This window comes from Chondrus crispus, genomic scaffold (genome assembly GCF_000350225.1).
Source record: "Chondrus crispus Stackhouse genomic scaffold, scaffold_382, whole genome shotgun sequence".
NCBI classification, from domain to species: Eukaryota; Rhodophyta; class Florideophyceae; order Gigartinales; family Gigartinaceae; genus Chondrus; species Chondrus crispus.
In genome coordinates this window covers 17,501-44,299 of record NW_005179278.1, presented here as the reverse complement: position 1 = coordinate 44,299, position 26,799 = coordinate 17,501, and the positions used below count along the sequence as shown (strand labels likewise).

The 26,799-nt window shown below is 50.0% G+C and overlaps 5 protein-coding genes; 3 read left to right on the top strand and 2 right to left on the bottom strand.

Annotated features, from left to right (window-relative positions):
• Window positions 1-260: 260 nt before the first annotated feature.
• CHC_T00008739001 (Lipoxygenase) lies at window positions 261-2,849 on the top strand. XM_005718216.1 is given in 4 exon segments: window position 261; window positions 262-331; window positions 475-2,498; window positions 2,499-2,849. Coding segments are annotated over 2 exon segments (2,094 nt in total), but the record flags the coding sequence as incomplete, so codon positions are not given.
• Window positions 2,850-2,946: 97 nt separating this feature from the next.
• Window positions 2,947-4,251, top strand: CHC_T00000977001 (hypothetical protein). Its single transcript, XM_005718215.1, has one exon. The coding sequence runs from the start codon at window positions 2,947-2,949 to the stop codon at window positions 4,249-4,251; it is 1,305 nt and encodes a 434-aa protein (XP_005718272.1).
• Window positions 4,252-4,283: 32 nt separating this feature from the next.
• Window positions 4,284-4,427, bottom strand: CHC_T00000976001 (hypothetical protein). The gene has a single exon (XM_005718214.1). It carries the CDS (start codon window positions 4,425-4,427, stop codon window positions 4,284-4,286), a length of 144 nt encoding a protein of 47 aa, XP_005718271.1.
• A 19,022-nt stretch (window positions 4,428-23,449) lies between these two features.
• CHC_T00000975001 (hypothetical protein) lies at window positions 23,450-24,793 on the top strand. XM_005718213.1 is given in 2 exon segments: window positions 23,450-24,574; window positions 24,575-24,793. The coding sequence occupies 1 exon segment, from the start codon at window positions 23,450-23,452 to the stop codon at window positions 24,572-24,574; it is 1,125 nt and encodes a 374-aa protein (XP_005718270.1). The 3' UTR covers window positions 24,575-24,793.
• A 34-nt stretch (window positions 24,794-24,827) lies between these two features.
• CHC_T00000974001 (hypothetical protein) lies at window positions 24,828-26,579 on the bottom strand. Its single transcript, XM_005718212.1, has one exon. The coding sequence runs from the start codon at window positions 26,577-26,579 to the stop codon at window positions 24,828-24,830; it is 1,752 nt and encodes a 583-aa protein (XP_005718269.1).
• Between the last annotated feature and the right edge of the window lie 220 nt (window positions 26,580-26,799).

Below are 26,799 nucleotides of genomic sequence, written 5' to 3'. Positions count from 1 at the left end.
ACCCTCCTGGTACTGGACCTCAAATTCTTGCGACTGTCTGAAATCACAAAAAGTCGCCAATCAAACACAGCCAGTAGGCCTGCACCATTGATCCAACAAGGCACTATAGTATTCACAAGACAAGATCAACAGAGGCTGTTTTTCTCGCTGCCCACGGATGGCTTGTTTTCTCGTCGACCATTTGCCAAATTTCATACCACGAGTCTCTATTTAGGGTACTGCGGTTTGGGGGAACAGCACCATTGCACGTCCAACTTGTAAAGTGAAACTCATTTTCAGGACATCTGCCCTGTCCCCTCTCTTTCACTTGCAATGGTCGGCGAGGAAGCAGGTAAGTCCTCACGTTACAACTCCTTGCGAACGGATACGCCTTTCTGCGGCCCACTCACCTGTTTCGGGTCGGAGCAGAGAAGAAAATCACGACCGAACAATCGTATTGTAGATCTAACGCTTTCAAACGTTTCGTCCGAACAGCTGCGCTACAGAATGGTGCCATCAACGGTCACGGAGCCCCCGCAGATGCCGAAGAGGACGCTGCTGATCATCTCCAAACCGTACAGATTCTTGCACTACCTCGCAGAAAAAATGATCACGAAGATGTGAAACTCACCTTTGCAATGTTTGCAAAAGCCATTGAAACTATCGGCAAAGAGCTTTTTGTCCTTGCCAACGAATGGCAGGGAGGCAAATATGAGCGTCGCTACGAATACCAAAACCTTAATGGAGGAGAAACACCTCTAAAACCCGTCTTTCCCAAACATGTTATGTCTCTTCCAAAAATGGAGGCATTCGAGTCCTCCAAAATTGGAGCTCTTGTCGCCAGGGCCCATGTTTTTATGCGCAGTCAACTGCCACTCCTTGCTCGCCTAGACGATAATCCATCGCAAGCCTTCGCGGACGTTAGATATGATGTTTTCAAGGCATTTTTCGGAGAGACCGATTTGTTTCCGATGCCACGCGGCATCCTGTCAGAAGAAGTTGATTTTTGGCAGCAAGACGAAGTTTTTGCCGATCAATTCCTCAACGGCTGCAATCCCACAGTGATAGAGAAGCCCCGTGACCTTGATGAAGTGAAGAGGCAGATGCCTCTGGAATTGCGCAATTTACGCGCACCACAACCAGATGGACGGAGTGTAGAAAAACTACTGGAAGAAAACGCCCTGTTCTGGGCAGACTACAAGATGCTCGCCGTGCGGGGGATCTCCAAAGGTCTCGACCAGACTTCTGGAGCCTACACTAATTCGATTAAATTCGATCCCGTGGGAGAGTATGAAACTATGACGAAGTACTTTTATGCACCTTTCGTTGCATTCTACAAGAAAAAAGTATCGGGGCGACTAGGTGTGCTAGGCATTGTTCTTACTAGGGACCAAGAAGCGGCGAATGCCGTGTACAACGAGGAGACGTGTAAGGATAGGCCGAACATTTACACATTTGCGAAAATGCATGTTGCATGTGCTGATAATCAGACACATCAATTCTACTATCATCTTGGAAGGTGTCACCTCACTTTCGAACCATTTGGCGTTGCGGTGCGAAATGTCTTCCAGTTTGGTGAAGAAGAAGCACAGAATCATGCTGTTGGATTGCTTCTTGCACCCCATTTTAAGGATCACATGGCTATCAACTGGCTGGCGAGAAAGACGCTTCTCGCTCACGGGGAGGAGGCGATCCCGTTTACAGATGCTGGTTTCGCTCTCGGTATCAATGGGGGGCAGGCCTTCCTCGCGAAGAAGTATTCTCAATGGAATTTCCGACATCAAGCCTTCCCAAAACAACTTCAATTGCGAGGCTTTAATCCTGACGGTTCTGACGGCTTAAATTACTACTACCGGTCTGATGGTATGCGTATTTGGAAAGCTCTGTCACGCTATGTACGAACGACATTGGAGAAATTTTACTCAGCCGCGACAGAAGCAGAACGAAACAAGAAGATATGCGACGACGTAGTTCTTGATCGGTGGTGCACGGAAATGCGTGATCGAGACCGCGCATTTGTGAGGTCATTCCCCGCTAAGTTTGATGACTTGGACAAGCTATGTGAGACGGTGACAACGATCATGTACAATGTGTCAGCTGAACATGCCGCTGTTAATGCAAGTCAAGAGCGATACCTTTCATACGTCCCGAATCGTCCGAACGCCTTGTTTCGTCCGGTCCCAAAACCTGGTGCAGAGAGAGACATGGACCTCATTAAGGAAGTTCTGGGAATTCATAGGATGGGAGGTAATGATCTTGGTGCTTCGCTACCACTCGGATTTGCGATGTTTCAGGTACAATTCTGTCAACTCTTAACACTGCAACCGACGAAGACACTTATGGAGCTGGATGATCTGAAGGATTCGTGTCCAGAGGCATATAATGGTTTGATGAAGGACCTGGAAAAGGCACATTACGTGATTAAGGCTAGAAATTTGACAATCGAGGATGAAACACCGCATCTTGCCCCTTATGAATTTCTTGACCCAGTGCAAATCGCACAGTCGATTGAGATGTAGACGGGCACTGAAGTTGTTCTTTTACAGGCGGTGATTACGATACATATAATATGGAGCACACATGAGTGGAATTTTAAGGCAATTAGTCAAAGTGTATTGTACGGTATGCACGACAGAATAGTGGCTGTCCGCCGAAATCGCCGTACAGGGTTAGTTGTAGCTAGTGAGCACCGGGATAGGAAAAAGACTGCGGAAGTGAAGTGAAGTGAACCCGGTGGAGACAAATCAGGCTGCATTCCGTTCTTCCGGGAAACCGTGATTTGTAAATGGGTAGTCGCTTGTGCCGACGTACTGCTTTCTGAAAGAGAAACGGGTTGAATGACACGTGTAGCAGACGCAAGAACAAGCCATCAGTTTTGTATGCTTGCGTAGCGTAGCGAGCACTCCATCATCGTTTCAGGATCGCCTTTGTTGTCGGTTTCGTTGTCACTGACCAGCTCGACTCACCATGTCGTCCCAACCGTGTTTCGTACTGCAAGCGAACGTCGCGTCCCTGAGCTCTCACTATCGTTACGTCCCTGGAGCTCGTACCCATCCGCATACTGGTGCGGGGCGTGCAAGAACTATGCCTCCCTCTTCCTCCGCGTCATCATCCACCGCATTTGTGCGCGTGCCCGTAGTTGCATCATCACGATGTCTCTCCTTGTTCCGGAGACATCCAAGGCTCCTTGACAGGAAAGCGATCGCGCCCCAGGTTTGTCCAGCACGACCGTTTATGACGGTAAGAGGCGACGACTTCTCGGACCATGCCCATGTGTTCTGGGATGACACTGCACCCCTTGCTGACATGTTTCCCAATGAAAGTAGTTTGTGTCGGGAAGAGGATCTCTCACAACCACCTTCGGGAGGCACCGGCGGCGGTGGACAGTTTGGTGGGGATCGAGGTGACGAGGGCCATAGTGAATTACTTCGCAAGTTTGGTCGCGCCGATGAAGTATTGCCGAGTGACATTGCTGCTCTTCCATCGGCACAGCTTGCAGCATATCTTGAAGCGACGAAGAATGGTTTTGTTCGCTGGTTAGCAAAAATCTGGCCTGGCTGGCGCCGGAGAGTGGCTGCTGATCCAGAGTTCCCCTTCAAAGTGCTAATGGAGGAGACTGTCGGTTTGGGTCTTGCTGCATCTGGCATGATCGCTGCGCGCGGGAAAGATATCCTCAATGAGCTCGATTTTGCATTTTGCGACATCGCAGTCGGGGGCACACTCAACTTCATTCTGGTGTATCTTCTTACACCGGCTATCTTGGTTGGGGGCGCATCGAAAGGTGGAGCACTGGGGCGCCTCGGACAGATGACATCGAAGCTACCAGCAAATGCTTTCACGGCCGGTGCATATTCTGTTGGAGAAAGACTGTCGAGTTTCTTCTACAAAGGGACGCTATTCGCTATATGCGGGTTTGCCGGCTCGCTAGTGGGAACATCGCTCTCTCAGGTTCTGGTGCTATTGCGAAGATCCTTTTCGAGCAAGGAAGGGGGCGTCGTGGAGAAACCGCTACCGAATGTTGCCATCAACTCGGCCGCATGGGCTGGGTTCATGTTTCTGTCCGCCAATCCAAGATATCAAACCGTGGCGGGAATAGAACGAGTGCTTTTCACGTTTGCACCAGATGCCGTCGCAAAGGCCGGGAGCGGTGCCCTACGAACGGCTAACAATGTGGTGGGCGGTGCTATATGGGTGTGGTGGGCGAGAGCAATTGGGTTGCAGGCCAAACCGGGAGAGGAGGCAACAGAGCATGACGGAAAGCTTACAGAATGAAGTTTGCCTGTTTTCGAAACCCACAGATGTCGTCAGCAAATGGCTGGACTGCATGGGTGATGACACATGGGTGAAGTTGAGACCGTGGATCTCAGGCTACGAATGGGTGGGAAAATAACGGGGCATGGCGGCCACTCTGGAAGCTTGCCAGCTGTGTTGGCTACGCCACAAGCCATTCGAAAGTAGGAGTCACAAGGCCTGAGACACAACGCTGCGCAATGTTTGCAGTCGCACTATTGTGCCATATTGCTCGGATAGTGAGGTAACGCCGTCAGTCTTTGCCGATGTCCATGGAGAAAAGGTGTTGGCTTGATGATGTTCCGCTGTGGCGTGGAAGGAATAACTAGTAATATTTTTTTAAACGTCACAAACCAAAGCGCATGCGTTCTGCTCCGCTCCTTGAGATGAGAAAGGATTGTAGGCTTGAGACTGTTACATGGCGAAACTTCGACAAGAGAAGTGTCTGAGGCTTTGTCATTGTTAAAAACTCTGCGACTATTATAACTTGGAATCAAAAGCCTGTAACCCTAATTTTGAGATACGAGGGCATGGTTGCGCCGACCTAACACATGTATTTCTGAAGTCCAAGTGCAACACATTCTCACTGGGATAAATCGATGCGGCTTTATCAAATTGTATTGGAAAACGGCAGCGCGGTACTGTGTACAACCATGCTGCGCCCACGCTACGAGATGCAGCTGCAATCGGGCACTGGAGCAGACTACGATGGGTTATTCGGCAGACACTGTTCTCGGTAACAGAAATAATTGCGACAGAGCAAGTGAGTGGAGGAAGCTGCCAGCGTGCCAAACGCAAGCGGCACGGACTGCAAGCGCAGTGTTGGCGCTAGCATCAAAATCGCGAACGAGGAAAGCTTCATGAATTCTACCAGCGTCTGCATCTTTGACGGCAGTTTGCCCTTTTTATCTTATCAACGAAGGGTATCCAAACTGAGTCTTCAAACAAGGAGGCACTGTTCTGCAATGGGCCTTCAGAAGAGTGAGAGCGGAGACATTGGGTCTTCGGTTTAAGTTGCTGATTACTGAAAACGTGTATCTGTGACGGACGTGACACAGCTAAATTTCTGGTCCAAGCCAGGCGATGGCACGTGTCCTCAGTTATCACGGGCGATTGGAGCGGAGGACACTACCGAAACTCATGAGTACCAACGGTACTGCATGACGGCATGTACTCATGATTTCAATTCTACAGTTGGATCGAGAGTAGATTGCTCACCACATGAGAAAAGGAGCCGCCGGCGCCTTTTCATTTATCTAACAGTGTGGGGGGCCTATGCTCTATCACAGGACAGGCGGTCAGGGTCTGACGCTTGGTTTGGACAGGACGCGGCTGGTCTGTGACAGGGCATATGGGCGAGGGCTGCGCAGGCAACGCTAGACCAAATTGCGTAGCTCAGGTGTTGGGATAGACCGGACTTGGGCGGTGCCAAACGTGGTGCCGGTGCAAGTCCCAATCTGGCGCGCCAGAGTCTCGGGCACGGGTGAAAAGGGGCGCCGGCGCCTTTTTGCATCTGTGTCTGAGCAATGCTGTATGTTCATATATCAGGTTTTGACCCCTTGAAGCACTTCTGAAGCAGGAAACGTGGCCGAGTGGTCTAAGGCGCTAGTTTAAGGCACTAGTCTTTCGGGGCGTGAGTTCGAATCTCACCGTTTTCAGAAATAACTTTTTTTTAGGTTTTGATCAATGACTCACCATTTGCGTGACGTCTGTCGAGATTGGTAAGACGGCAGCACAGTATGACCCACAGGCGAGTCCCACTTTTTTCCATCAACAACATTCGCATTCTGGCCGCATTCCTCACTTCTCGCTTTGCTTTCCGTTTTGATATCTCCAAACAACATTGCGCGTGCACTCTTTTCCCAACTTGGATGACTTGCTCATCATATAATAAGCATAAGTAAGGTTGTCCGTAAAATAACGCGTTTTTTTTTTCATTTGCCCACAAAATCGCTGGACGTAAAGTAAACCCGAGATTGAAAAATTCCGCTGCGCGTTTTGCAGACTGACCTCCAGCAGCGTGCCTGCCCGCAACAAACGCAAGTCTGGTACATCGTTGTGCCGCCCGAGAATCACGTGCACCTGCGCTAATACTCGCTGAACCGAATATTGTAGCTCGCAACAAGGATAGAAAGGTTCTCAGTCGAAAGGGCGATGTGTTTCGTCTATCTTTCGCGGTTGCTTCGGCGGCATCTGTGGCAGATCCTGTCACGCTTTCATCCGTTGATTGACTCTGCGCCGATGAAGCGATAGGGGCGTCCATGACGCATATCGAGACGACCCGTGCAGTCTGAGACTCGTTTGTGCTGATGAAAAGAACGGAAAACCCACTTCGCTTTCCTTCAAGACTGGTCAATCCGGCACTGCTGCGATCAGGCGGATGTGAAACTCGTGGAAAACTAACATGCCCCCAGTTTGTGGTATGATGTGAGTTTTGCCCAACGCGTTTTCTGAAAAAAATTCGATCAGAAAATGTGAGCAAACACGCAGCCAAAATTCGGCGTTTTCGTGACTTTACGGATAACCTTACTGTATACAGGGGGGGTCGCTCAATAGTGCCTACTTTAGTAGTGCTTCCCTCTATATAGTGCTATGGCTCACCCTCTGGCACAGGTTATCATAAGCTCACACGTGTATCATCCGGCATGGTTCAGTACTCAAAGGATGAAGTTATTTAGTTGTGTTATACAGGCTTTGTTGTGTTTGTGTTAGCAGTGCATTGTCCCCAAATATATGTATTTGAGCCTCCTTTATATAGTGCCATCCCCCAATAGTGCCATAGCTAGAGGTATGTCACGCTATAGCACTATATCGTAGGAGGCACTGTATGCATTTCTTTTCTGGACTGTTATGGGGCCTGGTTGAGTTCGTTGATTTAAACCAAAACAACATTCCGTATTTGCGAAATAGTTACGAAACGGCACAAACGGTATGGCACACCCACAGATGAGCAAATGTTGCAGGATGCTGAAGGATAAAGATTGAGAGGAGAGAGAGAGTTTATTGGAAATGAGGGGGGTTTTGCTACTTGGCGTCTGTGGGGTCTGGAACGGTGGGCTTCGGGTGTGAAGTGGGCCGCACTGAGCGTGCGGTGGGCTCACTGTAAGGAGGACGGGGGTGATTGGCTTGTGTTGTGTGTGTGTGTGTGTGTGTGTGTGTGAGAGAGAGAGAGAGACGAATGCTGAAAATACGAATTTGCGAGTTTTACATGAGAACATTATTGTATAAGTGTCAGTAGACAATGGCGTAATCTTGAACAGTTACACTTCAAGATGGGGGTGTGCGTTGATACAATTGAGAATGTACTGGCGGTTGCTGTCGAAAGCCACTCATGCAAACGTAGTTGCCGCATGGAAAACTTGTGGCGGTACAGACAGCAGAAACGATAGATCATCATCCACGGAGGACCTGATAATACATTCGGGGAACGATCAATTGTACTGAAGACAAGTGTTGCGATGATCTTTCCATGGTCTGCAACCCTTTCAGAATTGCTTCTCGGTGGGACACTTCGGGACTGCGACACATCGTGTTGGTTGTGCGGTGCCGGTGGTTGGAACAAGTTTCAGAGACACAGGCGAGACAGTGGCATGCAGATAGATTCGGACGACGAAGAGGATGGCGGCACAAAGGGAAGAATAGGCTTGTCGTAGCCGAAATACGGTGTCGGCAGAACGGAGGCGAAGGAGATGCTATGCTGCCGGTGTGGCGCCACCCTTACTCACACCCGTTCCGGACCCTGCGGTGCCTGGCGGGGGTGGGGGAGGCTTTCTGTGGTTGACCTTTTCGACAGGCTGCACGGTAGGTATGTCTGTGTTCTCAGAGGACGACGAGCGACGACGGCGGAGAGCTCGCGGGCTGTCGGGGATCGCCGAGGCCCTTGATGGCGGAAGGACGTACTCGTCAAGGCCGTTGCAGCAGTCTCGTTCGCACAGGAGCGGGGGAGGGCGCGGGCGTGGCGGGTTGACCATCGCGAAGGCGGAGAGGCGGCGGAGTGTTGGGGAGGGCCGGGGTGCGTCGGGGTAGGGCGCCGTGGAGATTGGCAGTGGGGGCTCGGCAGCAGAAGAGTGCGGGCGCAGCGGGAGAGGTCGGTGTTGATAGGGGAGCAAGCACGGAGTGTGGGGAGAGGCGGCGTACCACCATATGAGGAGAAGAGCGATGCAGAGTGAGATGCGGAGTGAGATGCGGAGTGGGGATGCGGAGAGAGATGTTCGGAGTTCGAGGGGGAAAAGTTTTTACAGCAAGGGGGAGAATGAGGGAGTGGGGGTGTAGGAGGTACAGCACAGAGAATAATTTACCGTGCAGTACGCGCACGGCAGGCCAATTTAAATTGTGTTTTTTTTGTTTTTGTTTTGCCGAAGCTCTCCATTTGTATAATGTCAATGTCGCGTATCACATGGGGCGAGCAGGTCACATGTAGGGGTTCCCTAAGCCTCGGGTGATTATCATACCCTCGAGCCTTGTGTCATCCCTTGCAGCCGGGAGACAACCCACACATGTCACATGGTGCATGTCACATGTGGCAAGCAAGTCAAATGTGTGTGAGCTTCTCCACAGGTTACCCTTCCCCGCAATGGCGCCCAGCGATGCAACGCCAGGGGGATGGCCTGTGCTGGGAGGGTGGCGTCTACGGCTGGTGCCAGCACCGCGCGGCCCAATCGCAGCAAGGACAATGAGGCTGCAACAATGAACATCGCTGAATGCAACCCCCATGGTCGGCGTTGTGGCGAGGGCAACAATAACCCCTCTCCAGCACCCAATTGCCGTGCCGCTCGGGCCGATCGAATGACCATGCATTTTCGACACTTGACTTATTCCCTTCTCTCGGCTCATTGGTCAAACGAGAATTCTCCTTCGGGCCTTTGCCCCGACCTTTTGCCTACGGAAGTACGATTCTGTACCACCAAGTCTCATGTCCCCATTTGCGTAAACTTTACTTTCAACCGCGAATGCCACATACCGCATGTCTACAACCGAACACAAATATGCAAATTTTGCATACCTCCCAATGACGCCGGAACCGTCGCATAAAGCGCATACTTTACATGTTATATCCACTTTATCAACGATAACAAACTGCCGAATTTATTGCCAGACCAGAACAAAAAAAAATCCCGTCTCTCCATCCTGTCCTTGTCTCTGCTTTTCCCCCGTTTGCCACTCATGCTATCAATCAAAACCAGAGAGAAGCCCCCGCTATACACGGCAGTGGGGTCATTTTCCAGGCATTGTACAGTAGTAACTGTTACATTCATCTTACTCCACTTTTCTTCGACCTGTGCCGGCGCCAAACTGCCGTTCAACGTCCTTCCATGTCCTCGGTACCCAGCCTCGTGTTTTGAGAGTTCAAGAAGCGTTGGCACCAGCGCTTGCCGTGCGCTGGTCGCGCACACATCGAGAAAGGGGATATATTGAGGCAGGTCGGGCAATTGGAGGAATGAGAGCGGATGCCAGCGAAGAAAACAAAACGACAGCTGTACCCTTTCAGCACCACCAAAGTCGACAGCGAATTAACCCATTACGGCCAATAGGAGAGCTTCCCGCCGAATTCCAGCCAATGTATTTGCAGTATTCCAGCTGCCAACCAGCCCAGCCACACATTTCCTGCATCTTTTTGCAATTATGCCCCACCTCTTCGTATCTCTTTACCTTCTCTCTAACATCTCGTACACTTCACAACACCCCCACGTACTGGCCAAGCGTGTCGCGATGTAACATTATTACTGTACGTACGATGTCGTTTGTATAGTATTACAGTATGATGTCACACTCCTCGTTTGGCGAGACTAAATCCATAACTCCCACAAAACTGTTACTTGACCTCGCAAGACATTTATTATTCCTATTTCCGTGTTCACAACCGAATTGCTCAGCAATCACGCGATACATGTGCGCAGAGGGTGTCCTCTCATGTCTCCTGTTATCACGATCCCTTCCAACCATCTCTCCATATGCGCCTACGTCAAGTCCGATTTTTCCCCCTACTTTTTTTCCTCTTCTCTTGATTTCACCTGCGATCTCGACAACTCACCAGTCGGCATCAACTGAAGTTCGACATAACCGCCTCGCCTATTTTCCTTATGACGGAGGTCGCGCCCTCCCTCGTTCTTTCAGTCAGTTTGCGTCTTGCGTTTTCTACAGTCGGCGCGAGCAGCCGTACATAGATTTATCCTCAACGAAGTCTTTTTTCTTGAAGCTATTTTCGGCCCTCGGCCCGCACACTGGTCTGAAATGAAGCTGAGACATGTCTGCTAGTGGCCATGGTACTGTACAAGGGCTACAGGTGTTGCCGTTGCAGACAGTCGAAAGTTTCTTGGCAAAGACGCGGGGTGCGCGTGCCCTGGACTAAGCGTCTGAAAAAATCAACTGACAAGTTCTTTTCGTTACATCCGAAGGGGATGATACATTCTTTGGCGGGTTTTCTCTCAGAGTCTTTAGTCGAGCTAGCTGGCCGCTACCGAAATATCTTTGATCTTTTATCGAGAGAATATTCTATGCTTCGTGATAACATTAAAAATTTGTTTGTTCCTTGTCGAGATACAAAGATTATAGCTAAGACAGGTCCAGAACTACGTGTTGGGAATCAGTCGTTTAAATGTGTTTCTACGTGGTTGCCTGTTACTGTGACGGTAAATTGATGGCGCGTGAAGGAGGATGCGTGTCTTGAGTCTGCCACGTAGAGAAAAAAAAATGGAATAGGTTTTACTGGGTAGAGGCACAGAGCTAGGCGCAGCGCGACATATCACTACAGGAGGTTCTGCAAAATTCGGGCTCCTTGTGGGCCCGGAGCCAGTTGCAAACGTAGAAAATATGGGGCACGTGAGCCAGGAGTAAGAGTTGCCGACAACTTGGACAACTCCTTGCGTACATGGCCAGGGCGGGAAACGAGGGTGCGGGGGCGAGGGTGCGGCGCAGGGCGCAAGGATATCTCGTCGGCGTGCAGTATTGGCGCTCGGCAAATACATCGTTCTCCGATTCGTAGTTGCCCACACTTGCTGTGGTGGCTGTGCTCGTGATCAGGGGGCTGATTTTCATTCACTGCTGCCGGAGAGACTTGTTTAGATCTCTTCTTATTTCCCTTGTGCTACTCATGGGGAGCGCTGATACTGTATGACATGAACATAAATAAGCAATATCAAGACAGAGGAACAGCGGCCTAACAATTCTGCGAGAAAAGTCGACCACAGTGCTGCACCACTCACCGCCCGTTTCACGGTCCGTTAGACTGCAAAGCACCGCCCTGTACCGTACGATATTGTACATGCCATCCCATATCCAAAGGGTTCCTTCCTTCCAGGTCTTGTCTATTTCTTTGCGACATCCTTACGGATGCGCAGCCGGTCTGATTGTGAAGAAAAGTTCCAACCAGCAACTGAATAGTTGCGGCTCCAATGCTTGAAAGAAGCAGTAAGAGAGAGCAGCAGACAAGGAATGAGCAAACCTCACAGCGTCCGAGTACATCCGCGTACAGGTTGGTCCTACAGTATACTTTTCTTTCCTGTGCAGGGCAACCTCTCCTGAGAGGTGGGAAAGTCGGCTGTGTCACGATGACCGTTGCGCTCCCGAGAGACCCTAAGTTAAGAGAGCCTCGCCCTACAGTACTGTAGCAACAAGAAGAAATTTAGCCATCCCGACCCGTTGTGTCGCAAACCGCCGCTGTATTACCAGTGCCCTCTCTTTAACTGCCTCTCTGCATAGCCTTACTTTCTGCCTCGCTGTCGCTACTTTCTCGTGTGAAGCCAAGTCCACCGTCAGTGTCGTCAGTGTCGTCAGTGTCGTCAGCATCCTGTTCCGCTCTGACGATCGCCTTGGTGCTGGCGGGTAATTTTTTAGTATCAAATGTCCATGTTTCGATCAGGGTTTGTCCAGATTTTACGTTGTACAACCTTGTTCATGAGACAAAGTGTAAAACAAGCGATAAAGCCCTCGGTACGACAACTGCATATCAGCAGAGAGGCGATGTAGGAGTTCTTCTAAGTAGGAAATTAGACAACAACAGACTGTGAATTCATGATCATGTCCTTATCGAACAGTCTTCAGACACCCCAGGGGTGGGGAACGACATCTGACAAGCTTCTGCTTCAATTCCACATTCCTTCCGTCCCGATTGTCAGGGTTCAAAATAAGATACACCCAAACTTGCAGTGAAACGACTTGTCCTTTACATAGTGTTCGGTTGGCCTGTACCACCCGAACTTGTAAGTATTGCGACAACTGTTTCGGGTAAGTACATGTTTCGTCATACAAAGCGATGCTCCTTTGGGGGAATTCCACCTTGCTTTCTCCCTTGTTCTTCGGGCACTTCCGGAGGTCCTCTAAACATTTTCGATCCCTCATTCTGTGCTTCCCGCCCTTGCCACAACAGCAGTCACGCCTGCATTCCACATCAATGCCTTCATCGGTAGTACCGGTATCCCTACCTCAACAGTACTCACGTCGAATTTTGTCGGCGAAACCCACTTGCTCTGCAACACGTCATATTGAATCACTCCTTCAGAACAAATCGTCCCTCCACAAGCAGTGCCCTTCCTATAAGAACTTTAATCGCCAACGTGCCTCACTCATCACCTAATCCCTTCCAACTGCCATAGAAATTGTTGCTGAGGTACCACAATTCTCATTTGCATGGTTTCGATCCAAGACCGGCACTTTTACTTCATGCTAACTTTTCGTTCGTTTTTGATACCTCAGCAGTTTGATATGAGGTTAGAAGCCAACGAGGGCGCCTACAAATCCTTTAGTTCTCCCCACACAGTTTACAATACTAGGCAAGTGGGCTTCGGATATACCTGTTATGTTTGGATCAGAACGTGTATAATCTGATGTTTGTGTCATGACACAGAATAACTCGATGCTCCGTGGGTTGTAAGGAGATATGGGCAGCCGCTATTGACGAGAAAGGAAACGTTAGATATGCGGGGAAATTGCTATCTCCGTCAAGATCTTTTGAAGTCCCAAATAGCTGACAGGGCCAGTTGTTCACAGAATAGAAAAGCAAACCTGAATTGCTAAATTATCTCGGTGTAATCGTTGGCAATTATTTATCTGTTTAGAGGGAAATGGTTTACATCCTTCAAGTAGAGAGATACTGCTGTGCTCGTCTCGCTCTTTTTTGCGGAGTTTGGGTTGAAAATGTAGCAAAACTGCCGCGTCAGCTGGAATAGAAATACGATCGTTTTGCTAGTTCGAGTTGAGTGAAATTGGTTTGACGAGGAGCTGAGATGCGGCTTTGAGAAATGCCGAAGTCCCATTTCTTTGTAAAGTGCTAGCGGCATACAAGAACTATTAATCTGTCAAGCGGGGTCACAACAGAATGGAAATTATTTTCAGGCATGTAGGATTATGGATTATGAATGTTCGAAATTGGCATGTGATGGTTCTGGTGCGACGTGCAGGGTGTGGCGGCACCTATGGGACGGGGAAAGGTAAGGTTAGGTCGACCAAGCTCCTGTTCGCTCTTCTCTCCCGGCAAATCGATAGGCATGATGATGCCCCCCGCCCTGTCCCCAGGGCGGGGGCATTTTTTTAATCGGCCACGCGGCTTGGCCGCCCTTTCGTCTCGGGATCTTTCTGTCTCTTAATCCAAGTGTGTCCCGAGAAGTAATAAGCCCGCCAGTATCACCCCACTGTCTCTTGTGGCGCATCTAGAGGAAATAGTCTACGGGATCTATACCTCGCTAAACACCTGAACCTGCCTTGCAGGTGCAACAGCATGGCTTGGCATGGCAACATGCAACGTCCACAGGCAAAACAGTGGGGAAAAGAATGCTGTAGTGTAGTGCAGAGGTGCTGTGGAACGGAGTTTTGCTGAACATACAGTACATATGCATGCGATATGCGGCAGTGCAGTCTGGGCTCCTAAATGATGCAGATCTTTTTGTAGTGAAGTTGGCTTTGTAAACTGGTGCCACCAAGTTGCACGCACGTAGTGGGACGCAGGTTTGAAGAAATGGAATGTGGACGACTTCGTAATGAGAGGGAAAGTTTGGATAAACTGGTGTCATCATAGGTCTGCAGCGAAGAGTAGTCAGAAAGTAGAAAGATGTGGATAATAACTGTGTTGAAGTTTTTGAGGCCGTCCGATCGCCCTGATTGCGTAAACGGGGTGATCAAGACCACATGCGTGACTACCTGTGCAATCGCTTGCCAACAGAGCGCAGATTCCGCCCCAGGATGAGGGAGGACACGTTGTTGAGGCTAGAAATTCCACGGCCGCATTGGTCTAACGTGGAAAAATGTGGAAATGATTAGCAGCCCGTCTTTCCAAGATGAAATAAATATAGCATATTGTACCCATCGTGAATGAGGATGGTGTGGGACTCCGTAATCACAGACACGAGAGTATATTTTGGGTTCAGTACCACTCGAGTGGTATACTCAGCAGGAAAATGCCTTGGTGCATTTGAAGCGGAGCAGCGGCAAGTTGAGATAACGCTGCCCCGGCTTCATACAGTGTATGGGGTATGTACTGTACCAAGTACACTCTCGCACGTTGTGATGAGACAATATATTCTTGAGTGTACTACCGCAGGAGTTCGAGTTTATGTAGTGTAAAATGTAAATATTGCACTGCATCGAGAATAATGCTTGTATGCAAGAGAGAGAACGTTTGAAGTATTTATTTCAGTAGGAATGGGAAAGCTACTACTATCGGACTCTTCGGTGGCATTCCAGAAAACCCCTTGTAACCGATGGGGGCGGTGTGTGAAATAGTGTAGAACATGCAAGTTGCTGTAAAACCGGTTATACAAGTGTGCGGCATGAGGATCAAATGGGTTTTGGATGTTACGGAGTGCTCTGCTCACATTTTCACTGACAGGCTGGCAAAGGAGGGAAGGCCCAATGCAAGGAGAGCAGAAAGGTCGACAAAAGCAATTCCGTGGACCGCGGATGCGCAGGAAGTAAAAACAAGGGGGCAACCTTCGAAGCATTTGAGCAACATTGATAATGACATCGGAGAGAAGAGAAGAGGATGCCTGCCAAGTTATATACAGTAATAACTTGATGAGATAAGAGGGAGATGCTATATAGAATATGATATATATAGAGAAAAAACGACGGACACACGCACCGAAAGAGCAGCGAGCGAACGAAGCAGAGGCACCAGAGTAGATGAGACGGGCCTTGGGCAAGGACATTACGTGGATTCCTGAGGTGCTTGCGTGGACTCTAGAGCAACGTCGCTGAAAGTTGACTTTTGACTCCAGTAAACGACTTGGATTTCGTTGTGGCCATATTGCACGTTGTGGAGAAAAAAATGCAGAGATGAGAGATAGCCCTCTTAGACGTTTATTGCCGTGAGAGTCCTAAGTACAGAAGTAAAGAAAATGGATATCTAAACAGCAACGGGAAGCGGGCCTGGTCTGGACAATCTGACGAGGCGGTGCCCTGTAGAGAGCCTAGTTGCCCTGCAACTGCGGGTTGTTGGCGCCGGAGCATATGCAATTTTTGTATTCTGCATCATGCCTGACCCGACATGAAATCCTTTAAGAGCACAGTGGCCAGCCATGCAATGTCTCGCGGCGCAAAAGGCCAGGAGTAGTCACAGCAGAGCACAACTGCAGCCCTGTAGCGGCTTGTAACTTTACTCTTACAACAGTTGTGCTTTCGATTACAATTTATTTGAGAGTAGCCTCCTGGCACTGGTAGGAATCTGACTGGAAGTTCCTACAGTACGCTACTTGCAGACCCCCAGTTCGCATCTAGTGGCATACTGTAACTGCTTCACACGCCGAAAATAAAGCATCTTCACATTCATGCCATTTGATACATGCCACTACGCACCGTGATCTGCAGATCTTCTCCGTGACACCGTCACCAGCCATCGCGCAAGAATATCCCACGTCGCTAAGAACAAGGATGAGAAGGGGTGGTGAAATGAATTCTTTCATTTCCTATCACTACTATTGTCGTTGAGACAATTTTTGTGTTGTGTACTGTACAGTATGAGGGAGGATAAACAGCCCAGTAAATAGTACTTACTGTACTACAGTACTGTACACGACTTTTTTTCGTGCTAAAATTAGCGAGCCCCTTAAAGGTGTGCCGAGACCAAGTTGCGACGGGATGCAGCGCTGTAACTTGCTTGTTGGTATGAAAAGGGTTGCTTCTAAAGCACTGCACACTACTGTACCGTATTCCTGCACGGCGTCGCCAACTTACTGTAGGAGCAACTGCGCCCATTCGGAAGTAGCAACTTTTTCTGGTTCGTGGGAACGGGGGGCGGGCCAGTGGAATTCACGTTTGTCTGACGCAATGGACAGCAAATGTCAGTTACCCTTTCTGAAATGCTCGCAAAAGCGTGAGTTTATCATGGAAACGTTAGAAACTGAAGAAAACTGCTCATCTGAAACAGTTTTCTTCAGTTTCTAGTGGCAGTAGCAGGCAGAGTACCGTACTTGCCAGCTTAACCGTAAACCTCCTACACCCACGTGGGGATACCAGTTCATGACACCGCTTCTTACAGATTCACGGAACCAGCCCAGTGCATACAAATCGCTCCACAGATTTTCGCTGTTCCAAGTCTTGACTGCCTGTTATGAATACTGTACAGTGCAGAACTAAAAGGTCTCTGGTGATAGCTTGCAAAGGATTTTTTTCACTTTTCGCGATGTAACCGTATAATTATGTCACGCTGTTTCAATTTCATTCCCATCCTATCTAAAGCAGTTACTGATGTGTCGCGGTGCATTAGCAGGTGTACGTGTGACAAGAACAACAATTCCCTGGAAGATCGAAGCCATAGGGCAAAACAAAGAAGAAACAAAAAAAACAGCAATTCGAGAAAAAAAACAGCAATTCGAGAAACTCGCTCACCTTGGCTTCTACAGGAAACAAGGGCACTCAGATGATGAGATCCTCGTTGGCCTCTAGGCCCACCGCAGGGGGTTGAAAACTGGGGTTTAAGTGGAAAAAAAGCACGAACGAGACTGATGTGGTTTTGACTCTTTTATTTTTCGGGAAGATATAGAGGGCTCCTCTCTGGAGAATAATGCGCAATCTCGATGTAAGCTGCGCGCGGCAGTGATGCCTTTGGTGGAATGTTATCAAACGGTAAATGCGCATGCCACACACGCACTTGATGGGAACATGGTTCCCGGTTTGCGCATTAGGAAAGTGCGACATGTTTGACTGCCCAGCACAAAAGGATGCCGTACTGAGCCATATCTGATTTTTTTTGGGCTCGGAAAGAAGAAACAGGCTGCCAGTTTCTTGCGCCTTCTTTCCCCGAATGCTGCATGGTGAGGTGGCGTGTTAGCAAATGTTGGGGTGGGGAGCTTGGTGGCTGAATAAAAAGGCGCTAGCTGTGTTGTTGGAAACCACAGTACACACATAAAAAGTACATTCTGTGATGTCGTGTTCCGGTGATGTCCACAGCGCTCTGCGCTTCGTGTTACTGCACGAGCATGACGACAACCTGTACAGTGTACATTACCGAGCAGTGAGGCGCAACCCCCCTCCAAAAAACTCTGTCACCTAAACTACTCAACATCAAGGATGCCTACTCTTTTCCACGGTGCTCACCCTTGCATTGGTAACACGTGGCCCCAAATATGTAAGCAGAGTGGGCGTGGGAAATTTTTCCTAACTGGCGGGCAGATGAAGAAATATCCATATGTGCAGTAGCACTTTTTTCTCAGGCGCGTACCCAGCGCAAGTCCTCTCCCTCAAGCCTTTTCTCGCACTCGCATTGCATCGTGATATTCGCCCCTCATCCCATCCTGCTGCTTTTTCTAATACAATACAGTACAGCTAGTCTCTGAAATAACAAGGTCAGTTCGATGAATCTGGCTTTTTTTGCCTTCCAGACCGTACACTTCAATACCTATCCGTTGTCTTTCAAACCTTCGTTTAGCAGGACCAGAAAGTTAAGCCTAAAAAGAAACATGGCTACTGTATACGAATGTGAATATGAAAGACGGGCTTTTACGTAACGCACCGTCCCAAGGATTCTCTGAGCCAACAATGGCAGCAGTCAGTGATGTCGCCAATTGCGCTGTTAACTCTGGCATTCAACTCTGTTGTTGGACGTTTCTAGAGTGCGTGTATCCTTGTACGTGTGTTTGAGCACGCGCCTTTATTGCGAAAGTGCTCCCTTTGTCAGTGCCGAAACCTTTTTCACAGTGACGAATGAATGAATAGATCCCTCTCCAAGCCATTATAAAATCATTCAATTGTACTTCTCGCCTTCCGAATAGTTTTGTTTGCACAGTGGCTAATTACTCGCACACTGCCACTTCCATTCACCTCACCGTCAACACCTCCTACCACAACCACTGCCTTCATAAAACCAAGGCACCACAGACGCACATCCCTTACCCCAGTCCTCCCCGCTGCGACATGACGAGAACCAACCCCCCACATCACCGCCCTCGCCCTGCTTCCTCTTTCTCCTCCATGCCTTCCCCACCCCCCCTCAAGCGAGTACGGCCATCAGACCCACCTCAATGTGTCCCTGATTTTCCCTGGTCTATGCCGTTTTGCATTCGAGACATGGCGCCCCAATGCCCCTCCCCAACCGCCCCTGCCGCCACCGACAATTCGGTTGGTTCAAAAGCCTCAGCCACGCTCCCGGCCCCCCCCGCTCCGCCTTCACCCAAGCGTCACCGTTCCGGAGGGCACTCTTCTCATTCGTAGTTGGTACGCCCAGTTTTGGTGAGCAGCTCATCCTTACAAGACTTACAAAGGCTGTTCACTATCTTTTGTACCTCCGAATTCTTTCGCTTTTTCGGCAACCCTTTTACGATGTGCACATGTTATGCACTGGAAACTCGCTTATCCTCGCAAGCTTTCGACAAAGCCTTTGGTTTCCAAGTCGCACTACATCGTTGACGCACCAAGGCACACATTTGATGGCCGCAAGCAAGTCAGATTTTTGAACGTTTTGCACCTCCCTATCTGCTTGTGTTGTTTCCTTTTTGAGAGACAACTGTGCCGTCTCGGGAATCGGTGCTGAAGATTCCGATTGCGAGAGTGTCCGTGCTCCGTACAGAGCATTCCTGAGGACTGAAAAGGAGACGCAGCTGTGTGTATAGTAGCAATCGAACATGAGGCCGGTATGGTTGAACTCAGTGTTTTGTTACAACTATCTTTGTTTTCTGTCGATATTGCCAACGTAGAGGCGATGCTTCTCAATCTGTTTCACGCCTGAAGGCAGCGATCTGTTTCTGTTTTCGAAGTGGCAACGCAATTAAACGAGTGTTTTGAAGAATATGGTTGAGCGTCGTACGCTCTTTCAACGACTGCCTTCTCTTTCGTCGTCGTCTTCTCCCCGTCTGTTCATTTCTACCTCGTTTCGATCTCATATTCACGGACTTGCGAGAAAGCGTAATTGGGCATGGGAATGTAGTGATATCCTGTGCGCTGTGGTGAGACAATGAGAAACGGCAGATAGGACCTGCAGTGGGACATTGGGACAAGGATGGCCACATGCTGGTGAGCTTAGGGGGAGTCTTTGTCCAGCGCAGCCCAGTGGCGTTTGGAAGATGAGCATGCTACTCTCAGCAACCTGAAAATTACCAATGACGTGGCGAATAATGGCATAATCGAAAATAAAGCGATATGAATGGTCCGATCTTGACATGAACAACAGCACGCAATGTTACAGCAATGGTGTCACAGGGCAGGGTTTGAGTGCCGTTTGTGGCCATTGGAGGCTTGAGATTAATTCTCGTCAGTGTATGCGACCAATACCAATGAGAGTTCTCCTAGCTAGACAGGTCAGGCCCACCAACTATACAACGAAAACTGGTGTGAGTTATCCAATGCCAATAGCTTTCAAAGGACCTACCTACTGTATCTGAATACACCGCACTGCATATACAGAATACGAAACCAACGATGACCGTCTTTGCATGAGTGGCGGAGGCTCACTATTGCTTTCTTCATCCCAAATGCGGTATGTTGCAGCAATGCTGCAGGTTTTGTAAAAGATTTCGAGCATGCAGAAAAAGTGTAAAAGATTTCGAGCATGCAGAGAAAGTGTGCAGGAGGGCAATGAAGGAGTCGCGATAGGAGAGACTGGAAAGGGAGAGTTTGAATTCACCACATGTCACACTAGGGACAATTTGTGGTCCTTCCAACTCCTTTCAAGGGGAATGTAGTGCTTACTGATTTACGGTATCCATCTCCTCGTCTGAATGCCTCTCTAAGAATACGCTACCACTTCGAGAACTTTGCCCAGTATTCACTCTGTGTGTACGTCGATTGATTAGCCAGCCGCAGAAATTAAAAAGAGGACCGAGGGCTGGGTTTGGAAAGACATAACCGCAGTGTCTCGCACACAACAATCTCCATGAACTCAAGTTCATGCACACGTTGTTTTGACCTACTGACTCCCAACCTCTCTTGTCGGGGTGCTGAAAAAACCAACCCACAAAATAAAGGAAAACGTGACATACGTGTATTGTACCAAAACAAAAACACAGTATACAGTGCTGTTGCCCTCATAGCACAGGCAGAACTGGGGCCCAGCACTGCTTCTTCATCAGTGATAGCGAGTGTGACAGACCAATTGAAAGCAAGATCAGTATCCTTGCAAGTCCATTGTGACAGCTTCACGAGTGGCACTGCGAACCGTGCAAGACCGTAGATGAAATTTGTCTACAAAGAGCACATCTGCCTTTCATGTTTTCATCTTCCCTTGCCATCGCCTACTATCACACCCTCCAGCAAAAAGTCGTCCCCCCTGATGAGCAAGCACAGTAAAAGCACACTCTACTTTCACACTCGAGATACAGCTTAACACTCATCAATACCATAAAACCCATGCGTTCAGATTTCTACAATAGCTGGAGTTTTGACGTGATGAAAGCTTGTCCTCTTATCGGACACCCATGTGCATGTCATGGCCATGCTTGGAATATCGCCCCATGTAAGATTACCATCATCTACGTTGTGACTGGTCGAACACACACTGAAGGGTGCCTATGTCTAAATGCAAGATATGTTCCCAGATAGTTTGCCCTTCGTAGTGTAAAACAGTAAAAACATTGTTATTTACCCGAACCGAGAAGTCCGAAAAGGGGGAGAGACGACGCGTCGAAACGGGAGTACACCTGTCAGTAATTAGTGTTGCCGGAATATTATGACCCATCTCAAGTCGTAGCCAATGCTCAAACGAAGGGCTTTCTCAGACTAGCAGAAAAATTTCTAATTTTTAACGAGAGCATGCCTTGGTTTGAATTTGTCGACATGAACACGTCCCTGTTTCTTCTGGGACTGCAGCCGCAGCGCTGACTGATGGGAACAGATACAGTACTAGTGTCTACAACATTCGGCAAACTGGTGGCCTTTACACATAGCAGTGACTGAGCAGAGTCGGGAAGACAGCAAACTGTATTTGTGAACTGCAGCTGCTGACGGCAAGGTCAGTCCCAACGGGATCGCTGAAATGAATTGTATGTACATCCATAACGCTTCAAAGAGCTCATTAGACCTCAAAAGAGGGAATGATTCCGACGTGTTCAACAGTGCTCTTTTGCATTTATGATCGCCTCATACAGTGGACTGACAATCACCGCACACATGTTTTGCATATCATACGAGCATCACGCATCACGGACACGGAGGGAGAGACGGAGTGGAATAAAGGTACATTTTAGCATTGCCTCCAACGCCTATGCGACGCCCGCATCACGGAGACGACAACAGCCATAATCAATGCAACGTCGGATTGTGAAAATACCACGAACAATGCTCTAAATGAGAGATTTCAAGGCGTTTAGCAGCATAGGACAGAGGAAGCCGCAACGCAACAACGGAAGTGTGGACTTACTGTTAACGACGCACCATGGCGCTGCGTGTCATGAAAGATAACGGCATCATCCAATTCTTCTCTGTTACGAACGGCGGCTCGTTCTGACGTCTTCCTTGCGTCACATTTGTACTGTAGGGGGCGTGATAGCATTTGTGGATACGCAAAACTATTGGCAAAAAGAACACGTGTCAGTTCTAATTGTAATCCGCATGTACCTGTTCACTTGATTCTATTGGTCACCTGTGGCGCAAAAGCAGAATTGAGGGCCCGCATCCTTTTCCAACGCAATATCTGTTCCGGCGACGTGAGAATAGAAAAAGAATATTCTTCTTGGGGTCATCATGGCGATGACGGCATATATTATAAAGTCGAAACATCCTCACGGACCAGCTTCACATACTGTACATCACACTGCTCATACTCTCAAGATATTAGCCAGACGGCGGGTGACCATGAGGCAGTGTTGTGGAACTAAAGTTGGGATTCGACGCCCCCTCCACCACATGAATGCCGGTTGCAGTCGTTTGGATTCTATTCCCTGTAACTGGAGAGATGTTTGTTCTCTTGCCTTAGATTGTTGCTGTGCAAGGACTGGTACAAGCCTCATATTAGTCCATTATATGAGACTTTTGCACGACATGTTCCCTATATAGGGAACGTATATACGCATTAGCGCTTGTGACTGTGACCTTTTGTTGGGAAACGCTGTCGCGAAGCATAAACTGTTTGGAATGGCAATGCATGCGTAATGTAGGAAGCAACAGAGCTCTTCATAGAGATGTCAAACAACTAGGTTGTTTGGTGCATCGATCAGGTTTTAAATGCACCCATGGAGCATGGCGCGTGCCACTCCAGAAAAGTATTATTCGGTAAAAAAGGTTAATTTGGGAACTCACAGTTCTTGTTGCTCCTAGTAGAGGAAAACCAAGTGCGGACACTGGGTACACGTGTCCGCGTTATAGGTACGCTCTCTCTGGTGCTTATTTTAATAATTTAAAAATTACCGAATAGACCTTTTTCTAAATATCCGTGTATTGCCGCACCAATAAAAGAAAATTCGGGGTTTCTCTGATCCAGTACGGCTAGAGATTCTGTATCTCCTCCCCGTTGGGTAGCAAACGCAGAGCATCCATCACCACCAGTCTGACCTCATTTGGGCAAGGGGAAGTAGTTTTTAAGTTAATTTAAAAAAGATGTTACCAAATTATACATGCGGGGAAGGGTACACGTGTCAAAACATTTCAACTTCCCACTCTTCCTCCCGACCTTGTCACGTGGATTCGCAGTTCCGCGGCGACGGTCGGCGACGGTCGGCGACCGTCACGGACATCGACTACCGCCCCATCTTCCGTTTCACCCTGAGTCCCTTCTCCGCAATCTCTCTCTCCCCCCCTCTGCGCCTCTTACTATTCCCCATCCAGCATGCCCTCCCCTCCGACATACTCTGCCACGACCGTCTTCAGCCCCACCTCCGAAATCGACATCGCCGAAGCCGCCGCCGCTCTTCGCGACGGCCACCTGCTCGCCTTCCCCACCGAGACCGTGTACGGTCTGGGCGCCAACGCCCTCACGCCCTCCGCCGTCTCCGCCATCTTCCGCGCGAAGGGCCGCCCATCCGACAACCCGCTCATCGTCCATGTATCCTCCCTCTCTGACTTGACCCGCTGGCCGCTGACGCCCCTTCCCCTGTCCCCCGCCGCTGCGCGCCTGGCGAAAGCCTTCTGGCCGGGTCCACTCACCCTCGTCCTTCCGTTGGCCGCGCGCTCGCCGCTGGCCGCCGCCGTCACGGCTGGCTTGCGATCCGTCGCCTTGCGCGTCCCGAAGCATCCTGTGGCTGCCGCCCTTCTCGCCAAGGCCGCCGTGCCTGTTGCAGCCCCGAGCGCAAACAGGTCGGGGAGGCCGAGCCCCACGTCTGCGGCCCACGTCATTCGGGATTTGGACGGCGCTGTGTTCGGCGTCGTTGACGCGGGCGATTTAGCCTTGGATGACGCCAACTGCGGCGTAGAGAGCACAGTCGTAGATATGACGGATCCGCATAACCCGTCTGTGCTTCGTCCTGGCGCTGTGTCTGTGAGGGAGCTTGAAAGGGTCAGCGGCGTGCCGTTCCGGGAAGTGGAGAGGGGGCAAGCTGTAGAGAGGCCAAAGGCCCCGGGGATGAAGTACCGGCATTATGCGCCGGTTGCCCCGATGACTATAGTAGAGAGGACCAGAGTGAAGGAGCGACTTGAGGAGGAGAGGAGAAAAGGAAAGCTCGTCGGTGTGCTGGCGAATGATGCGGTGTGTGAGCAGTTGCGAGAGGTGTCGGGGGTGGTAACGGTTAATTGCGGACGGGAGGGGGACGTGGCGAGTTTTGCAAGGGAATTATACGGCGCTCTAAGAGCGTTTGATGGCGAGGGGAAGGGAAGGATGGAGAAGGTTGCGATTATTCTTGCTGTGCCCCCGCCAGACACCGGAGATGGCATCGGCGCGGCCGTAATGAACAGACTAGTCAAAGCTTCAGCAGGGAGCGTTGAAAGTATCCCTGAGAGTCTCAAATCGTCGCATTGAGACGTGTACAGCTTACCACTGCTTTTGATCAGATCGGTCTTGTGCTGATCCAGAGACGACATTCCTTGCATGCACATGTGCAATCGTGTTGAGTCGCGCATCACGTTCAGAGTTTAACTTTACAATATTATGTATTACAATTCCGGCTCACCACCATAATGTACAAAGAAATCCACAAAATAAATTAACCAGCATACAATTCATGACTCATAAACAAAAGATTGAAAGCGATCAGCGAGTCTCTTAAGGACTTTCACACTTGGGTCACGAGGGGAGTCTCTCGAGGAGCGTAAGCTGGTAAACTTTTCAGATGTTGTTCCCAATCATCCGATGTCCCCAGACTCTCGCTTTCCTGTCGGGTTTGACCCCTCCTTCTCTTCCCTCCTCGAGTTTTCCCTCCTCGCATTTTCCCCCTGTGCCTCCTTGGCCAATAGTTGACAGCATCCGGTTGTACCCCGATTCCGGCATTCATTCGCACGATCGGCTTCAAAGAGGGAATAAGCTTTCGCGCAAGCGCAAGACTCTCAGATTCATCAGCGTCGGAAACATCTTCTTCCTCATCCAGTCCAGCCCCAAGGGTCATAATATCCCCCAACCCTCCTCGCCGTACCACCCTCGATGTTCTCGAGGCAGCGTCCAGCGGAATACCAGCCGTGTACACTCCACCGCCTTCCACAGACGCAGGATAACTGGCTGCTTTCACACCACGTTCGCGCTGGAAAACGACTCGATCGAGCATCACGCGGCCGCCACGTCCGACGCGAGCTCGTGTGTAGTACGCACGACGAATTTTTCGTGCCGACGTAGTCGAAGGGTGAAAGGACTCTCCGATTCTGCGTTTCCTTCCTTCAAATATATCTGCTCGGATATCGTCGCAAGATATCACCTTGTCGCCAATCTTTCCACTGAATTGTCGTTCATCTGTGTCTGGCAGAGATCCAAAGCGTACTTGCGGACCGGGAAAGAGCACAGGCCGCGGTTCTCGCGGGTTGAATCTGACGGTATTACGTTCGCTAGCCGCGGCAAAAACGCGATGATCATACGGGGAAACTCCGTAGTTCATAAACCCGCCGGCAAAGAAACGCATATCCTTAAGAAAGCGATTTCCCATCTCATCATATCCAAAAGTATCGACGCCAGCAGGAGTGCCCCCTGGACCCGTCTTCTGATTTCCGTTGGAGATTTGACCATTGTGATCTCGCCCCAAACGGTTCTTGTCGGCAGTCCTGGGAATGGCTCTCCTCCTGGCCTTCTTTGCGGCCTTCTCTGCTGCAGTTGAACCCAAGCGTCTCAAGACGACATCAATTTCGGGGGGTAGGCGCAAGTTGCGGCATGGGACGAGGACCTGCATTTGTGTTGGACCATAGATAACGACGGGTTCTTGCTCGCCGGAAAACATGGCGCGGTTGACTGATTCGATGCGCGGGCCCCCTGCAGACGTCAAAGCGACACGCTGCTGGAGCAGGCGCAGGCCAAGCAGCTGAGCCTTTTGGGTCTCGCGGTCGACGATGCGATCCATGACGTTGATGAGGGTTTTAAGCTCGTCTCGCAGAATAACAGCGCGACGGAAGTTGTCGTAGGTATTCATGCGGCGGCCTGCACCGGCCAAATTATCCTTATCACGCGGTCGGAAGGCAACTGCGGGATCGTTATTGCTCGGGTCCGGGGCCTGCTGGTAGAGGCGCAAAAAAGGAAACCCTCGCTCCGTGCGGCGTTTGTGCCAGTGCGAATGAAGTTCACGGCGGGTGGACTCGGGATGTCCGCCGGCCATCTCTACGAGGGCGAGGGTTTGACGGACGGTTGCATACGGCACGAGGCCATCGCCGGCTTCTGATCGGCCCTGGGCTTTTTCCATGGCATCCATAGCGCGCTCGAGGACGTCCAATGTCAGCGGAGTGTTGTTCGGTTTGGCTTTGTTGATGGCGGTGACGAAGGCTTTGTCGACGTGATCGGCGTCGTAATCCACGCAGGCGTCTTCTAAATCGTGATCGCTCTTGTCAAACATGATGTACTGTTCCGGGCGGCGGAAAAGGGCGCCTGGGATAGCAGGGGGTGTGACGGATTCTGTAACGGGGATGGGAATGTTGGCCGGTGCGCGTTTGGACTCGCCGAAGACCGAGGCCAGGAGGGCCTGCTGCAAATGGCGCTCCTCTTCCTCCGCCGGGTCGACGCCCGTGGCGATGGTGGGCAAGGCACGGTTGACGACGACATCGTCCTCGTTTCGC

Bases quoted from the DNA above. Each gene is read 5' to 3' on its own strand.
- CHC_T00000977001 (XM_005718215.1), top strand. From the start codon at position 2,947: ATGTCGTCCCAACCGTGTTTCGTACTGCAAGCGAACGTCGCGTCCCTG.
- CHC_T00000976001 (XM_005718214.1), bottom strand. From the start codon at position 4,427: ATGGCTTGTGGCGTAGCCAACACAGCTGGCAAGCTTCCAGAGTGGCCG.
- CHC_T00000975001 (XM_005718213.1), top strand. From the start codon at position 23,450: ATGCCCTCCCCTCCGACATACTCTGCCACGACCGTCTTCAGCCCCACC.
- CHC_T00000974001 (XM_005718212.1), bottom strand. From the start codon at position 26,579: ATGTTTGACAAGAGCGATCACGATTTAGAAGACGCCTGCGTGGATTAC.